The 16,742-nt window shown below is 45.5% G+C and overlaps 4 protein-coding genes across 5 annotated transcripts in view; 2 read left to right on the top strand and 2 right to left on the bottom strand.

The window, feature by feature from the left end:
• Nucleotides 1-650: 650 nt before the first annotated feature.
• LOC136777374 (toll-like receptor 7) lies at nt 651-7,900 on the bottom strand. Its single transcript, XM_066733608.1, has one exon. The coding sequence runs from the start codon at nt 6,732-6,734 to the stop codon at nt 2,265-2,267; it is 4,470 nt and encodes a 1,489-aa protein (XP_066589705.1). The 5' UTR covers nt 6,735-7,900; the 3' UTR covers nt 651-2,264.
• A 174-nt stretch (nt 7,901-8,074) lies between these two features.
• On the top strand, nt 8,075-10,077 carry LOC136777380 (adipocyte plasma membrane-associated protein Hemomucin-like). Of its 2 annotated transcripts, none has more exons than XM_066733628.1 (3): nt 8,075-8,306; nt 8,731-9,063; nt 9,146-10,077. In XM_066733628.1, exons 1-3 carry the CDS (start codon nt 8,240-8,242, stop codon nt 9,238-9,240), a joined length of 495 nt encoding a protein of 164 aa, XP_066589725.1. In that variant the 5' UTR covers nt 8,075-8,239; the 3' UTR covers nt 9,241-10,077. The 2 variants fall into 2 exon arrangements, with proteins under 2 accessions (XP_066589725.1, XP_066589719.1); XM_066733622.1 differs by having other exon boundaries at nt 8,079-8,312.
• On the bottom strand, nt 10,075-11,677 carry LOC136780587 (galactokinase-like). Its single transcript, XM_066739059.1, has 5 exons — nt 11,596-11,677; nt 10,780-11,442; nt 10,493-10,647; nt 10,314-10,417; nt 10,075-10,126 (listed from the first exon to the last, which is right to left on the bottom strand). The coding sequence occupies exons 1-5, from the start codon at nt 11,675-11,677 to the stop codon at nt 10,075-10,077; spliced, it is 1,056 nt and encodes a 351-aa protein (XP_066595156.1).
• Nucleotides 11,678-13,663: 1,986 nt separating this feature from the next.
• The window catches only part of Alk (Anaplastic lymphoma kinase), a 37,599-nt gene continuing 34,520 nt past the window's right edge, over nt 13,664-16,742 (top strand). Inside the window, exon 1 of the mRNA XM_066741022.1 lies at nt 13,664-14,304. The gene's annotated coding sequence lies outside the window, so the exon portion shown is untranslated. The remainder of the gene's footprint in view (nt 14,305-16,742) is intronic.

Below are 16,742 nucleotides of genomic sequence, written 5' to 3' on the forward strand. Positions count from 1 at the left end.
TGCGCGAGAGAACGCGAACCCAAATGAGACCCTCTACGTCCGGAACAAAATAGTGCATAGTGGTGCCAGTCTCTCTCTCTCCCTTTTTTTTCAACTGCGAAAGAATTCTCTCGGCCGACGGAACTATTTCCGAGAGTTTCCTCTCCCCAGGATCACGAAACTCTCTCGCTTCCCGTAAACTCCCTAATTAGCGGATGGATACACTTTTACTTTTTCAATTTCTTTTATCACGGAGTACGTCGCTTTCGCCGGCTTCACAATGCGCCTTTAGTTCCGTGGGTAGTCGAGTTTCTCGTAACCAGAGACAACTGTTGTACTACCACCACTGATGGATGTAGGTGTATACATTATACCACCCTGCGTCGTATATATACAATATATACACAGATACGTGGTACATCTGGTGCAATATAGTAGGAATCCCATTAAACGACAAATAAGGTGAAACGAGTAAATCTAACGTCGCAGCTTATATCCATCCACGTCCACTTCCGGATTGATCGCTCGAGCTGGTGTTCTTCCTCTTGCCACCCCCTCCCACTCCTCTCTCCCTCTCAGCGTTCATCAGCCTGTCTTTCGAAAGGCTGAAAATGAATGGCTATTACGGCCGGGGTAATAATTGTCAAGTAGACACAGTAAGTCGGTATTAACGTACTTTATAAATTTATTCACATGATTTAAATAAATCAAGTATACAGTAAGTTGACGTCGGCACGTAGGTGCATCGTGTGAGCGTGCTCTCATTCTCTCCCACACATACACCCGCGCAAACAGTCGCTCGTTCCCTCCCGCAGACACGCACACGGACGCACTCGCTCACTCTTAATTATTCCTTTTAATGGTGGCGATGAGTAATATCTTACACGAGGCGAAACTTTCAGATATACATATTTACATATAGTACAGCTTCACATATAAAATTACAAAAAGATCGTGTTCTACCTATGTCCGAGAATTCAAGATCAAAGCCTAATTAACTTATGCGCGCTTCGTCGCCTTTTCGCTCGAATATATATATATATATATATATATCGTTAGATATTTATTTAAGTATATCTCTATACAATGTACATAGGTACAAAATGCCGACACACGCGCAGCGTTCACTATTTACACATTGTCTCTCTCTTCTTCTTTCGGTCAAATATTTACACGCACTAAGATAAATCGCCGTTATGGAAGCGATCCCTCGGTGGATTCCGCACGCGAGGATGCTCTTGCGTTTATGTTTTATTGCTCGCTCGAAAGTGATCAATCGAAAGGGTAACGGGAGAGGGACGTAGGGGGAGGGGAGTGGAGGTGATCGGGTGTAGAAGCAGAGGGAGAGAGAGGGAGATAAAGGGGGGAGGTAGGTGGAATTGCTGAAGGGTTCGTAGTCGATTGCGCGGCGCACTGTGGATACACCGAGTGATTATCTAACGGAACACTGTGTGGACTCACGGACAACATTTCAAATATGCGCGAATATAAATGATAGCCCGGATTCGGGTTGATTCTATATCGAATTGCGGCGCGTACCGGTTGCAATTATTTATGCTCCATTGATATTATTATGACGACAAGCAACTCGACTAATCAGCTTCATGGAGAAATCTACGATGAAATTGCAGGCACAGAGAAGCACACAGCGTTTCTGCTAATTTTCCATTCTCGCACCGATCGTAATTATACAGCGCGCGCGCAGACGCATCGACCGATTCGCGGCGGAAAACGCGAATGCTGAACGAAAAGGGCCGATGGGGGGGGGGGGGGGGGAGGTGGGGAGGGGAAAAAATAACAGAATGGTACTACAATGGAATATCAAGCTGGCACGTTCGGTGGAAGAAGGATAAAGAATTGGCAGCGCCCGGCAAATATTTTCCAAATAAACACCTTTTCGTCTTGTTACCAGTCGATATTTACCGTCCGCACGACCGAACGTACGAGCGCACTGTTTGGATGCGAGAGGCGTAGCGGGGGTGCGAAGGGACCAAGGGTGGTGCGGGGGAGGAGGGAAAAAATTCATCCGCGAGGAACTAAAAATTCAGCATTGTCCTGAAAAGCCTTTCAGGGAGTACTTGGCATGGAACCAAGCCTCGTTAAACTGTGGGATGGAGGAGGGGGTGGGGGTGGGGGTGGTGAAAAGCTCGGTTTTCGAAAAAGTCGGGCGCAGCGATTCTTTTCCTATAGCTGACGGAAAGCAATAGTGGGTGGTAGCAAATAGGGATAGAATGAGGGAAGAGGAAGAGAAGAGAGGCTCATCGAAAAGAGAGGATGGGATCACGCTAGACGAGATACGCCTGTCCGGAGGATGGTGGCGGCGGCGGAGGTGGTGGTTGCTGCTGCCTCCAGGCGGTTCTCTCCAGCGTCGAGTAATCCGAGTCGATGGAAGAGTATATGTGTTCCGAGAGGGGTCTCCTGTGATCCTCGCTGCCGCTGCTCACGTTGGTGTTGGTAGTGACGAGGTTGCTGGCCGGAATCGTTACCGCCTCCCGATAGCCGTGATTGACGGTTAGCCTCGGTTGCGGCGAAGACGGTGGCTGTTGTTGTTGCTGATCCTGCTGCTGCTGTTGCTGTTGTTGTTGCTGTTGCTGCTGCTGCTGCTGTTGATGATGGTGATGATGCTGCTGCGTGGAAATGGTGCCGCAGGAGTAGGCGGGTGGAGGTGCGTGTTGAAGCATCAATGCGGGCGACGTAGGGCTGTCCTTGAAGCCCCCACAACCGCCTCCACCCCCAACGCCGCAGCCGCGCTGTCGTTCCTGAGTCCAAAGAGTGGAAACAGCGGTTTTCTCATTGGCAACGCCAACGCCATCGAGGCTGAAGCTATTTATATTCCGTTTGTAGATGAGAGGCGACGACTTGTTGTCCATATCAAGGGCGCAGGAGGGTATCGCGTATCTCAGCCTCTCCCAGAACCTCTTATCGCCCCAGGTGATGATGGCGGCGGCGTTTCTGAGGTAGGGACGCAGCTCCAGATCGCGTTCCACCTCGGGACCGACGTGACCCGCCTGAATGACGATCAGCTGACTGGTACGGCCACGGAGAGCCTCGTGGAGGGCGGCCCGGAACTCGAATCTCGACCACTCGGTCTGCAGGAAGTTCCTCGTGAGGACGATTAGGATACGGTGGGAGGCGTCGACGGCCTCGAGGATGGCTGGTGCCGGTGCGGAGGCACGAATTATACAGGGCAAATCGCGATGATGAAGGCACAGTCTGAAGCCGGGGGCACCGTGCTCTAGCTCCACCGCCAGGGAACGTAGGACAAAATCCTCGTCATTGGGACTGTAGCACACGTAACAATCGTACGGTCGTTCCCTGTCGGCGTCGCAACACTCCGCCATCGGTGGTGCGGAAGCCAAGTTCCCCGGTGTACTGCTCTTACCCGATTTAGTTCGTAGAAAGCGTAATCCGTATTTGGAATAGGCCCAGGCACCAACAGGTTCCCTGAAGACAAAGGCCAACACAATGATCACCAACAACACCAATATAGCTGATAGGGTCGCGGCCACCAACGGCAGGTAATCCGACACGATGAAATTCTCCATTACGCCGCCTTGGGCGAAATAATCCGAGCAGGATGTCTCGTTGACGTTCAGGGGACGCCTGTAGGCGGGTCGTGAATCCCCACCGTAGTAGCACCACACGTCACTAGTGTCCATCACTTTGTGAGCATTATCCGAGACCCAGGAGGACAACTCCTGGAGGAATTTGCAGTGGCAGGACCAGGGATTGCTGCCCAACGAGAGCTCCACCAAACGTGCGTTCAAGGCCACTTGCCAGACGGGAAAAGTCACCAGTCGATTGCCGCTCAGTCGGAGGATCTCCAATGACCTGAGCGGGAGGAACGTTAGGTTACCGATATAACCGATCAGATTGTTTTGCAGATAGAGCTCGCGCAAATGGGACAATCGTTCGAACTCGAATCCCTTGAGCTCGCGAATACGATTGTCCTCGAGATGAAGAGTCTGAAGATTGTTCAGACCGTTGAACGTGCGATTCTGAATGGATTCGATTCCACTGGCGTTCACGTACAACACCTTCATGTTCTTCCTACCGATGAACACGTGATTCTGCAATTCCCGCAGAACGTTTCCGTCGAGGTAGACTTCCGTGGCGTCCATTGGAATTCTTCGTGGTATCTCTTCGACCCCCAAGCCCGAGCAGTCCACGGCGTTGGTGTTCCAGGTGCGATCGTTGTAACATTTGCAGCCAGCCGGACATGTCATCTCACAGTCACAGGCGTCGAAATCGCAACAGTGACAAAGAGCGAAACAGTGGGCCTCATAACGGCAGAGAAATTGTTCCGGTCGTGAGGTGGATGCTGGAATAATGGCGACGCCACGTGGACCGGAAGTACGGCACATGGCGTTATCAAGATCCATCACACGTGGATATTCCCTCGATGCGGTTTGATTGTTGATGGCCGGCAACCAGTCCATCGAACAATTGCAGTCGAAGGGATTGCCACCAATGTAGAACTCTGGCAAGGCTCTTCCTTCCGGTACTCGTTTCAACAACAGCGACGACAGTTCCATTGATTCGATCATGTTGGCATACATATCTACGCGGGTTAGATTCTCTTTGTCGGCGAAAGTATTTGGCCTCACGATGCTAATATAGTTGTTGTTTATGAACAGTAACTCGACGCTGTCCGGAACTGATAGCGGTGAGAGCTCCGTGATCTGATTGTGACTCGCGTCCAAAGTTTTCACTTTGGAGTCCGTGATTTTGTAGTAATTGCCGAGACTCTCGATAAAATTGCCGTGTATATCGAGCCACTTGAGATTGCTGGGTATGAAGGCGTAGTCGAACCACTCGATGTGGTTTTCGGAAAGGTTCAGCAGTAGCAGACTGGTCACGCTGGTGAAGACACCATTGATATCCGACAAAAAGTTACCGTCCAGTCGTATCGCTTCCAGTTTAACGTTACGCTCGAAGGCCTGCCTCTCGACGTGCTGAACCTTGTTCCTGGCCAGATTGAGAATCTGCAGATTCGGTAGATCCCAGAGCATGCCGCGGGTTAGATTCCCGATCTCGTTACCGATAAGCCGTAATCCTGTGAGCTGATGCAGATTGCGAAAGGAACCGTTTTGAAAGTCGACGATTCGATTCTCTCCGAGGTCCAGGGTCTTGAGGAAAGCTAGGTCGCGCAATGCTTCCGGCACTGACGTCAGCTCGTTTCCACTGAGATCGAGCTCCTTCAGGTCGGAACAATTGCGAAAGGCGAGAGGGTCAATACTGGCTATGGAGTTTCCGGACAGGGTGAGCCGATTCAGCACGAACAGACCGTTGAAAAGCTGGGCACCTATCGTGTGTAGCTTATTGTCAGAAAGCTCGAGAGTGTGTAAATTGTAGAGGGGTAGGAAGGCATTGCTCTCGATGCGATCGATCGAGTTATTTCGCAAATCGAGAATCTGTAGGAAGAATAGATCCTTGAACATGCGCGAATCGATGCGGGTCAATAGGTTATAGGACAGATCGAGCACGATTAGTCTTATCAGTCCAATGAACGAAGTCTCATCCACTTGATCACTGCTCAAACGATTACCGGCCAGATTCAACACTAACAATTGTTCCAATCTCGTGAATATCCCTTTGGGCAGTTCGCGCAATCCGTTGTGGGCCAGATGTATCTCCCTGAGATCCCTCGTGCTGGCGAATAATGCTTCCGGCAGGGAATCCAAGGAATTGTAACTCGCGTTCAAAGTTCGCAGAACGGTGAGTCCGGTGAGCGCATCACTCGCGATTTCGACGATAGAATTTCGTTGCACGTGAAGCTCCTGGAGTTGACGAAGTCCGACCAGCGGACTGTCCTCGGGTAGCCGTTTTATCTCGTTACGGGAGATGTCGAGAATGCGAATATCCGCTCGACAGGGTGGAACGGTGGGGTCTGCCAGGGCCCCGACCACTGCCAACCTGAGACCGATATCGTTTAAATCCCGGAAGCGATTACCGGTCAAATTCAAGGTCTGCAGGTTGTCGAGGCCGCAAAGCAGATCCGCCGGTAGCGCTAGAACATTGCTCTCGATTATCTCGAGGGTGTGAAGCTCCCTGAGGCCGGTCAAAGAGTCGGGTGCCATTTCGAGGATTCGTGCGGCACCCCATTCGATGTTGAACGTTTGAATCACGAGCCTCTTCAACTCGGAGAGAGGTTGAAACGCGGCCTCGGGTACTCGCAGAACCTTGCAACCGTGTACGTGTAATTCGTGCAAACCCGATAGCCTCTGCCAACTTTGGGCAGCCAGGGTGCTTTCGAAATGGTGGACCTCGCTGCATCTGATTCGCAGCTTTTCAGCTCCGTCCAACGTAGTTAGAAGCGTACCGACCGCTGTCGGGTCCAAAACACGAAGATTGCAGTCAGCGGCCCGGGTCTCGTTGCCGCTGTCGCTCGACCACTTGCAGGACGCACCAGCCGTCCGGGTTAAGCTCGATGTAACGAGCCAGAGGAGAAGCAACTCGACGAGGCAGCAGCGGCTGCGAACAGCCGTCGCCGCGAAGATCCCCTTCTCCCTCATTTCTTCTTCTTCCCCGTCGTCGTCGTTGTCGCTCTTCCAGGTCCCTTCAACCCCAAATCGACCTCTCCCCGTTGACGCTCTATTGTCGCTGACCCGTTTGTTCTCGCGGCTGTGTGTATGTGTACAGCTCCCTCCCACTCTTTCTCTTAACGAGATTGGGAGACTAACACTGGCCACTGCTATCTTTACCCTCTTTTGCCTACGTGCGACACATTCGCGCATCGAGGGGGACGCGGCCATACACGCACATCTATATATATACACGCGCGCGCGCGCGCTCGCGCGCTCGCACACCTATCACGTAAGCGCGGACCGGCCCATTTCTTCCTTTGCCCTTTATCCGTGGGCTGGCTGGAGAGCAGCCTGGCCCGGGCACCAAAATCCCCTTGTCACTTCCCCGACGTTTTCTCGTCGGGCGAACTTCTCACCCTTTTCACTATCTCTATCGAGTAAGCACTATCCTCGCAACTCAATGTTTGTCCTGTCGTATCAATCTGTAATTTAAATTCGTTCTATAAGAGGTGTCTCTCAAAATTCGGAATAATCCAATATGGGTGTTGTCGGAACGTGGGATTTTCTCGTAGTCGCACTGCTCGAGAGACGCGTCTTCTTCATAAACAGACGAGAACAGTTTGTGAAAACTGAACGAACAAGCGTGTGCGATACACCCGCGACGCGCCTATCAACTTGTACTCTGAGAGCCACTCCGAGCTACACTGAACTGAACTGAGCTAACGCCGTTGACCGCGCATCATCCCGACCACCCCGGTCCCCATCGATGGCCCCTTTCACTGAGAAAACCCCCGCCAGACAGCGCCACCGTACTAACATTAGAGATACCCTTCTCGCTTCCACCTTTGCCCAAAAACCCGCCACGACTACTCCTCTCGTACTCTCCCTCTACCAGCCATACAAATCCTTCTTTTATTCCGATCCCCTCTCCCCCTCTACACACGCTCTCTCACTCTCTCTCTCTCTCTCTTTTATCTAGATTCAACCATCTCTTTAGACATCTTCATGCACAATCTTATTCATATTTCTTTCGATCTTGCATTTTCTTCTACATTGAAAACCTGCTTCTCACTGCAAATCTTGAATTCCCTAGATGAGTTGTGCTTAGTCGCTCTGAAAATTATTATTATTTTTAACTGAAAGAATAACCCTAAGTTTTAGATAGAAATAGATTTGCTTTTTGACATAGTAAACGATATAACAGTAACAATTTTTCCCTTTGAAAATATAAGTGAGGGACAGAAGATTTATGAATGACTGGCATGTGTAGGAAAACTGTTTTTGGTGATTGTTTTCATATTTAATCAATATACTGTGAAAATTAATTTTTCAAGAAGCATACTATTACTTGGTAATTAAATTCAATGTTTCTATTTAGTAGGATATTGAATTTATTAGGTGAAATATAAATCGTCTGGAGACTGAATTACGTACGTCGCTATAGTTGATTTTGCTATAGTTAGTGGCGAGCGTAAAAAAGTGGCTAGGGAATATTGCGAGTATCCTATGCCTATGCCACTTCCTTCTGTCAAAACTTAAACAACTTGGCGCGTCGCCACTGTCTTTGCACAGCTGTGGCCGTGGCCAGATTAACTGTTCGTTTTGAGTCACTTCAATTGTTAACGTTTCACCTTAAAAAGTCGTTGAAGCCGTCTGTTCTACGTATAAGTTTAGCTTCGTTTTCTTAATTTCTATACTTTCGTAGCTAAAAGTTAGTCGGAAGCAAAATCAGGATGAAATTTCTGTACTTGAGCCTAACAGTGCTGGCTTTTACTGTCGGCGTCTTGGCGAAAGAGGAGGGTAAGGGTAAGTGAAAATTGTTACAGAAAATTAAATGTAGTTTGGCTAAAGCGTTGCGTAAGATTGCGTCAGAAGGAACTTTCCAACTGTCAAAGTAAAAGTCAATGAATCTTCGGTAACGATTGCTCAGCATATTGAAGAGAAATTGTCTGTAAAATTTGTCGCAGTAAACGCCTACTAGTATTATATTACTGATGATAAAGTTGAAAATTAATATTGCCTACCGAGTGCTGTTATCTGTTGGTGCCAGATTTATTAGGATATTTTCCTTTTTGGGATCTTTTACGGCTTTGGCCAATTTGTATAATTAATATACTACATTGTTAATTAGAAAGATTAATTAAATAACCTGTTTTTTTTTCATTTTCTGCAAAAGCATATTTTTTTATAAAATTAAAAGGGAATTATGGTTTTTAAATTTCAGCTAATCCAAAAGTTCCACCGGAGATACCAGACACCACTACTGCTATACCTGTTACAAATTTGACTACTAGTACGTCCAAGCCTACTACTTCCGCACCTGTTACAAAACCTCTACCACCCAAACCAACAGATGCTCCTACGACTACAGCCTCAACTTCTACCACCAACAATCCTACAACTAAACCTATAACCACTGAAAAGCCGATAACAACTACATCGATACCTTCAACTGTACCACCTGCTCCATCAACCACTGCAGCTCCGACAACGCCAGTTCCAACAGGAGCACCATCTCCTCAGCATGAAAGACACTTTGATGGACTCAGTTTCATGGGTATTCAACTATTCGCACATTACTAGGCATACAAGAAATCTCCAGTAAGTTAAAGTCTTAATTACCTTTTTACTTTTTCCAGGTGGTATAATATTAACAGCGTGCTTGGTAGGAATTGGTGGATTCTCTTGGAAATTCTTTAAAACATGTAACGAGAGGAATTATCGTACTCTCTGATGTTTTAGAAATAATTACTACAGACCTCCACTATAAAAAATTTAACGCAATTAATCAAAATAGAAACTGTAAATAATTACTTTATGGTAAACAAATTGCGTATTTTTATAATATATTTAGTGTTGCGTGGTATAAGTGCTCTTAAACAATGTGATGTGTAATTACAAGTTCCGTTTCCTTCCTACCTAATCATAAAGTTCAGTTATTTGTTTAACAATCTTGCTAATATATAGATCTGAAGATTAATAAGAAAAAGGTATATATAGGAATTTACAAAGATATATCATTTAGATTTTGAAGGATGACGCGTGTGAAGACAGTCGGTATTCAAGCCAAAATGAGTGCTAGCGTGAAAGTAAGAGAATGAAAGAAAGGAGCGTGCAAGAGAGTAGGACATAAGAAGGTAAAAGATAGTTGAAAGGTAGACTGAGGAGTGTGGAAGGGAGAGAATGCGCGAGCGCAATAGCAAACAAAGGCAAATGACCAATCAAATACACATTCCACGTAAGAGATCAATTCCGCAGTATAGCATTTCACGTTTTATTTTTCACGCGCAAAACGAGCACAATATAATAGAAATACGCCAAGTTTCTTCAAATTCCTATTTGTTTTTTTTTCGCTTTCTGTTTAAAAAGTGTTGTTACATCTGCTTTAATTATGTAAGTATTTAAGTTACTGGATGTAAATATACGTATATAATGAGTACAATTACAATTAACGAAGTTTATTTAGTTGCAAAACTGATTCTAAAGCAGCAAAGACTTTAAAAAGAGCTAAGTATTTGTACAAAATGTGCATTAAATATCAGATTGAATAAAAAAAAATTATAAAATGTCATTCTTGCATTACTTTAATAATTAAAGCCACGATCCCGTGATAATTCCTCCTGATTCCAAAGTATCCATTTTTTTTGTTTATAAGTGTCTTTATAAATATTGGATTAAATATAATAAATAAAAAAAGGAACACCGTATTGTTTTTAACCGGTCGTTATCGTAGTGATATATCCTCTGAGCTACGCTATGAGAAAAGTAGTTTTTCTTCAAGGCGTCTGGCTTTTTCGATCAATGTACAAGACAGAGGCTCCTTTCATCGGGCGTAAAATATAACATTGCTTCCACATATTTTTCACATCTTTTAAAGCATCGGAAATCTTTTCACGCTCCTCGGATTTAATCTTCGCGCAAACAATGCAAGTTATTTTTTCTTTTTACAAATTAATAAATTACATCGTTTGAAGAAAATGATTTACCAGTGCCAGTACGGATCCACCATAGCCACGACCGATAACGTTAACGCCTAAAACGCCATTGGTACCCTTCAAAGCTTCAACAATGTAATCGATTTCTATAGACACAGGATCCAGGTACTTCAAGATCGAATAATAGCTCTCCCACAATATTTGACCTGGTTAAAAAATTCAATATTGTTTTCTAGAGTACAGGCGAGAAAAAATATAATATCCTGAAATATAATAACAATAGTATCCCTTACAGCACACACACACACACACACACACACACACAGTGTGTTAAAAACCTATCTGAAACGTTTCCGGCGGCAATGGCAAATTGAGACACGGGAACGTTTCAGCAGCGTCTTTGACACTACATGTACGCCATAAAGGATCGAAAGTGCTAATAGCACCTAGCTGTGTCCAAGATTCCGATTGAATAGCCAATAGAGTTCTTCGAACCCTGACATCCTCCTCGCTGATATATCTAGCGCCATTGACCAGCTCGATTGGAAAGAGGACGTCGATCTTGTGGAAATCGATGGGTCTGGTATTCCAACGATTAGCCGTGTTCAAGATTATCGTATTTTTCCTGCAACGCGCGGCCCTCTCGAAGTATCCGAGGTCGTGATCGCTGGAATCCGGTAGAATCACCAACAAGGAGACTCCGTTGTCTCGCCAGGGAAACGCTTCGAGGTGCAGAATTTTGGCATGAAAATGCAAGATCTGGCGTTGATCGCCAAAGACGGAGCATAAGATATCGGCCAGCCGGAGACTCGGTAGCTGCAGCGCCAGTTTCTCGACTAAGTTGCAGGACAACGCCTTCTCGAAGATATTGAGAGTAGGTTGTCCAGTCAGCGCCTCCAGAAATGTATACGTGGCTACTACTAATGCCGAGCTGCTGCCCAAGCCACGTTTAGCTGGCACGCTGGAGGCTATCACGATTTTGAATCCAGGAACGATGCCGCCTACAGTGCATTGCCCTCGTTAAGCACTTTGCTTTATTTTACTTTACCTTACTTTATTTTCTTACACGCTACACGCGTCTCCGCCAATCTCGCAACATTTTCCCATACAATCCCGCCACTCCTCTAATTACTTTCTTACATCTCACTTTGTACCGAGAATTCTGCGCGAGCCTAAGGCCTCTCGGGGAGGTGTACACAGTGTCTCATTTAACAATTCCCTATCGCGTTTCGTCATTCATAGACAGAACCATCGGGAGCGGGTTAAATATAAGCCGCGTAATTCGATACGAAAGCGAAGCAAAGTGATATACGCTAATTCCTTTTCCAATCTATCGATCCATTTATTAACACGAGCCAAACTGTACCGGATGCGCTAATAACTTTGCACTGAAACTGCTAGCTAAAAGCTAATTTAACGACGATCGAGCGTTTCAGTACCTGTTTTTGCTTTGAATATTTGCACCGCTTCTTTAACACAGCGAATCCACAGAATTTCTTTGTCAGACGGGTTGCATTTCTTTAGGCTCGTGCAGAAGCTGCCTCCTTGTTTACAAACATCTCCGCTCAACGTTTTCACGCGACACCACTTGCTTCGTTTTCTCTGTTTACCAACTATCACCGTCATCAAATCTATGGGCTTTTTAATGTGAATTTCTCCCCTTTAGGATTGATGTTCTCAAACTTGTTTACAGTGAAATTATTCTGAAAATTCAGTTGTATACCATTAGGACAGATCTGCCCTCGCTAAAATCTGTAGCGTCACCGCTGATATTTAGGCAGCCTGGTGCGTAAACAGCACAGGTAGGTAGACAGCCGTTAGTTTCGACAAACGCTTCCTCCGCTTGCCGCAAGAGTTCCTCCAATGTCGGAGGACTCCACGAGTCTTTAGTCTTTTTCGGCATTGTTTTATACTTTCAGAAGTTTTGAAGAACACGAGTAGAATCTAAATTTTTTTCTTTAGGATGTGTCGATGACTGCAATTTTTTACCAGGAAAATAATTTGTAACTATTTCTTCGAAACCTGAAGAGGTTATGTTTTGAGAGATGAACCCGAGCTCTCGATTGTCCGCATAAAATTATATCGACGCTTCGCAACGTGATTTTTTTAGTTGTATATATAGCGCATAGACAAGACAACGAAGCAATCGTATGTACTTTGATAAAGTTATACGCGTGCGATAGTACGTGGAAGAGAATAGCGTGAGATAAGAAGTTGGTATACCAAACGGGTTTATGAGAATTCAAAACGTGAGTCGTAAGTGAATAATGAAGTAACGGGAATCGCAAGGGCATATACGTTGCTTTGTTTACACTTTTTAGTCACGTAAGAAAAGATTTTATATTTCGTCGTAAAGAGAATTTTAGACGACCCGACCTGGTTGGCTAACATCTTTTTCAAACGAAGATAAATTTTCTCGTTATCCGAGAGCTTAGGATGGTAACGTTATATACGGGAATAGTGAAAAGTTTGACGAATGCTTGAAAGTGGCAGTGGGACGGAGGTGACAAAAGGTAAAAGCGTGGATGGCTGGCATTAGCGAAGTTTGTACGCACAGCTGGATTGCACGATTGTGTACAGTAGACATATACGTATAGAGGTGCTATTATCGTGTCCGCTGTGCATAAATATGATAGAAGGTGTACAGCCGGTATGCAAATCTCTACAAAATGAATTGGTCGAATATTCATAAATCCCAGCGACGAAAAGCGACTTTAAAATTGCCAAGTTTCCCGTAGTCTCATGTTTTTTGATTATCACTCGGAGACCGCCAGGCCATTAAACCACAGCACCACCCTCCAAGCTACGCGAACTTCAATTACTCTTCGCGAGAAGAATAAAACTATTCTTTTCCTACCATTCAACGAAATTTAATTCTCAGTCGCGACTTGTACGGTGATAAATCCAGCGAGATTCCCGAGCATTAGATTCTCGTTACGCGGGGATGGCCATTAGCATGGAGGAAAAGCCTGGAAAAACTTTGGTCGCAGTGTCGCACGTTGATTTTTTCTCGACACGAAGAATTGGTCCAAGGAAACGTCCTGGACTGGAGGTTCGGCGGGCTTGAAAATGCGTGAGCAAGGGAGATGCGGGAGGCGCAGTCGCAGGATCTTCCGGGAAAATATGATCGGAAGCTGTAGCAGAGCAGAGGGGCGGAGTCCGTTGCTACCGGCTATCCGGGAGCACGTTTGGACGTTTTAGAAACCGTGGCACGCGCAGTTCTCACAATCCTCCAGCAAATCAAAGCGTGCGGCAAGAAAAAATCCAGTCGAGCGACTAATAACCTCTCGGTGATCTTGCAAATTTGTCGGGGTGCGTCGGTCGGTTTCCGAGTTGTGTCGTGGTGAGCGATGAGCTGGAGCAGCTTGGAGTGTTCAGAGGCTTTTTTGGAGGGCTTCCAAAATTATTGGCGACTCGAGGTCGACGTCGACGCGGAACGGCGCGTGGCTGAGACAGAGACGAAGAATCGAGTGAAACGGGAGGAACGGGAACAAGAGCAGCAGCAGCAGCAGCGTCGACGAGCGCGCCGCCAGTATCGCCATCGGGAGGAACTATAGGGAGGCTGCTCTCTCTCTCTCCCAGTCAGCCTCGGATATGCGTCCAAGGTGAAGCAGCATAGAACCGAGAACACGATCGATCCTGCTCCAGCGGATTGAGGCGCGACACGCGATACCTGGACCTCATCTGCGTGGCTGCGATTGGCCTACAGCGCCTCAGCTTCCGTTATTCGCCGCACGGCCAACGCTGCGAATTGCCAACAGTGTCGCTCGTTCGCGTCGCTATCTCACTCTCCGCTCTCTCTACTACTCGTCTATCTCTCGAATCTCTCCTCTCTACTCTTCTATCTGTCGCCTCCTAAACTGGTAAGTCCGCACACGCAATACCCCTCTCCCCCTTTATCCATTCTTCGATAAATCTTTTTCTCCCTCCCTATCTTTATCCGAATCTTCGTCTCCCTAATCCAGTATCATCTTACGTTACACCTTCATTCATGTTAGAAACACCGCTCGTTTCTCGGACGGACCGGAAGTGGACTCGTGTATACCTCGTCATCGACGATATAGAGCCAACTGCCCGTGCCGGATTTTTATTAACCTAGGCCAACTCTGTGTATTTCGGCTGACTGCTTTATTATTGGATGGCCGGTGATGAGAGTCGGAGAGGGGGAACGCAGAAGCTGAGAAACCATTTCGTCGCGGAGATTGTCAGATTAGAGATTCTCGAGTAGTTTTAACGAAGGTTTATAACGATAAGAGATAACGGTACGATTTTCTTCGATGGGTTCAACTTGATAATGGATCAGCTTGAGTGGATCGGAGAGTGGCTGTTATTGCTTCGGATCCCTAACGATTATGGATACCGTCAATCTTATCTCTCTGGTAAACGAGGATCCCTTTGGGCCAGTAGGATACGATCGACACGTTTAATATGCAAGCTTTCGAGAGTGATAAGCCGTGATAAATATCTACATTGCTGAAGCAGGGGTCTGTAGCTGCGTGGATTAAAATGATTCTAACCTAAAATATCGACCGCTTCGTTTTCTCATTATCGGTTTCTAATTTGCCAATTGGAGATAGATTGATATACAGTTTCAATCGCGGTTAATTATGGTGCTTCCAAGAGGGAGAGAGAGAGAGAGAGAGAAAGGATCTGGTTGGGGGGAAAGTGGGAAAACGCGTGTTACGTCTGGTGCAATTTTGTGAATTCGAGCGTGTTTTGGTCGCGTGCATCGATCGTGGAGCGGCGGGAGTACCACGAAACACACACACGGCAGCACATGGTGGAGAGTAGAGAGAAGAAAGGATCCTCGTGAAAAGTCTGTGCTGATTGTGAGTGCTGACGAGAGCAGCGCCCTCGGCGTCTCGACGCCGATAGAATCCGTGGTCGCGAGGCAACCGGCATCTTTTTCAGTTTCATTTCTCTCTCTCTCTCTCTCTCTCTCTCTAACTATCTTTCATATAGAGCACACATAGTATCAGAGACGTTGCTAAAATGCTCCGAGGCTCAGTTTGACACGTTAAAACGTTTTAGGAACGTTCTTGACATTATTTATGCCACGTAAACTGTCTCTTTCCGCTCCCTAACCTACAAGACTTCCAATCTCTTGCTCCTATCCTTTCATCAACCCTTAAACTTTATTACGTTCAGCAGTTTATAGTTCCATTATGTTCACTTCACTCACAGACATTTCCTCTACCAACTTTGCAGATTCTTCCCCATCCTTGATAAAGCTCGACGTTAGAATTTTCGCCTACTCGAAAAACCTGCTTCATTTTCAAGTTTGATAATTTTCCTGAATTATGGTTAACTAACGAGCATCGACCAAAACTTTCATTTTTCGAACAAATGTGTCTCGTGCAATATTATAGTTTTAGATTTAATGTACTTTTTGGTTCCCACAATTTACTGCAAACTGGATTGGTAAATTGATGCTGGGAAAACGCGTACCGCTATAACTCTATTAAATAATCAATAATGCACACGAATCTCGTTCGTTTGATGCGTTAACAAACTTTTTTTATATACTCGTAATCAAATAAAAATATAGTCAAAGTATATCAGTTTGAATTTATTTCGCAATGTTTTTATTCGCGCGAAATTAGATACTCGCTTTCAAAAAATAAATATATCAGTCTTTTATTTATACGTAGTATTTTCAAAATTGGTTTAATTCATTATACTATTTACGAAATTTCCTCCTAAAAGTCCTACTGTTTTTCCTTCAAAGGTAGTTTTACTTCATGAATTTCACTTTAATTAAGTCAAATTCTCTTTGACCCAAGCCCAAGAGAAAAATTCCAACCCCTGTTCTAAATTTTCCATATCACTTAGACTGGAATAAAACATGGTAAAACAATTTCCCACCCATGGGAAATAAAAATTAGTTTCATCTCCAATTACTCTGCGGGTAACGCTTTCGAGAAGATCTTGTTGACTCTGCAGAGATAAAAAGAGAGGCAGTAGTATTCTTCTTTTTCCCATGAAATTTATTGTCAGTGACTCAACAGTAATAAAAAAATAACGTTTTGCGGTAAGAAATAAAAATGCTTCAATAACATATATTTCATAGATACGAAATAATGGCGTCGTTAATGCAAAACTAAGGTATTCAGTAGTGTCATAAAAAAAGCTTTTCATCAAAAACATAAAACTCTCTCGTTGCAACATTGAATTGAAATCAGGAGTCGGGACCATCAAGCGAGTTAACAATTTTCCACCTCGATTCAACGGGTTTTCACGCACCGTTGAACTTGTATATATTGCGCGCACGTGTCTACGTGTATGAATGTTTACCGCCACG

The sequence above is a fragment of the Prorops nasuta genome, unplaced genomic scaffold (genome assembly GCF_024137725.1).
Source record: "Prorops nasuta isolate Cenicafe-Biocafe unplaced genomic scaffold, Cenicafe_Pnas_1.2 PNAS00002, whole genome shotgun sequence".
Lineage (NCBI taxonomy): Eukaryota > Metazoa > Arthropoda > Insecta > Hymenoptera > Bethylidae > Prorops > Prorops nasuta.

Coding starts and splice junctions, on each gene's coding strand:
- LOC136777374 (XM_066733608.1), bottom strand. CDS start 6,734: ATGGCCGCGTCCCCCTCGATGCGCGAATGTGTCGCACGTAGGCAAAAG.
- LOC136777380 (XM_066733622.1), top strand. CDS start 8,240: ATGAAATTTCTGTACTTGAGCCTAACAGTGCTGGCTTTTACTGTCGGC. Junction 8,313..8,730: donor GGCGAAAGAGGAGGGTAAGG/GTAAGTGAAAAT, acceptor TTTAAATTTCAG/CTAATCCAAAAGTTCCACCG. Junction 9,064..9,145: donor TGATGGACTCAGTTTCATGG/GTATTCAACTAT, acceptor TACTTTTTCCAG/GTGGTATAATATTAACAGCG.
- LOC136780587 (XM_066739059.1), bottom strand. CDS start 11,677: ATGACGAAACGCGATAGGGAATTGTTAAATGAGACACTGTGTACACCT. Junction 10,648..10,779: donor GCCGGAAACGTTTCAGATAG/GTTTTTAACACA, acceptor TTTTTTAACCAG/GTCAAATATTGTGGGAGAGC. Junction 10,418..10,492: donor GTGGATCCGTACTGGCACTG/GTAAATCATTTT, acceptor GTTTGCGCGAAG/ATTAAATCCGAGGAGCGTGA.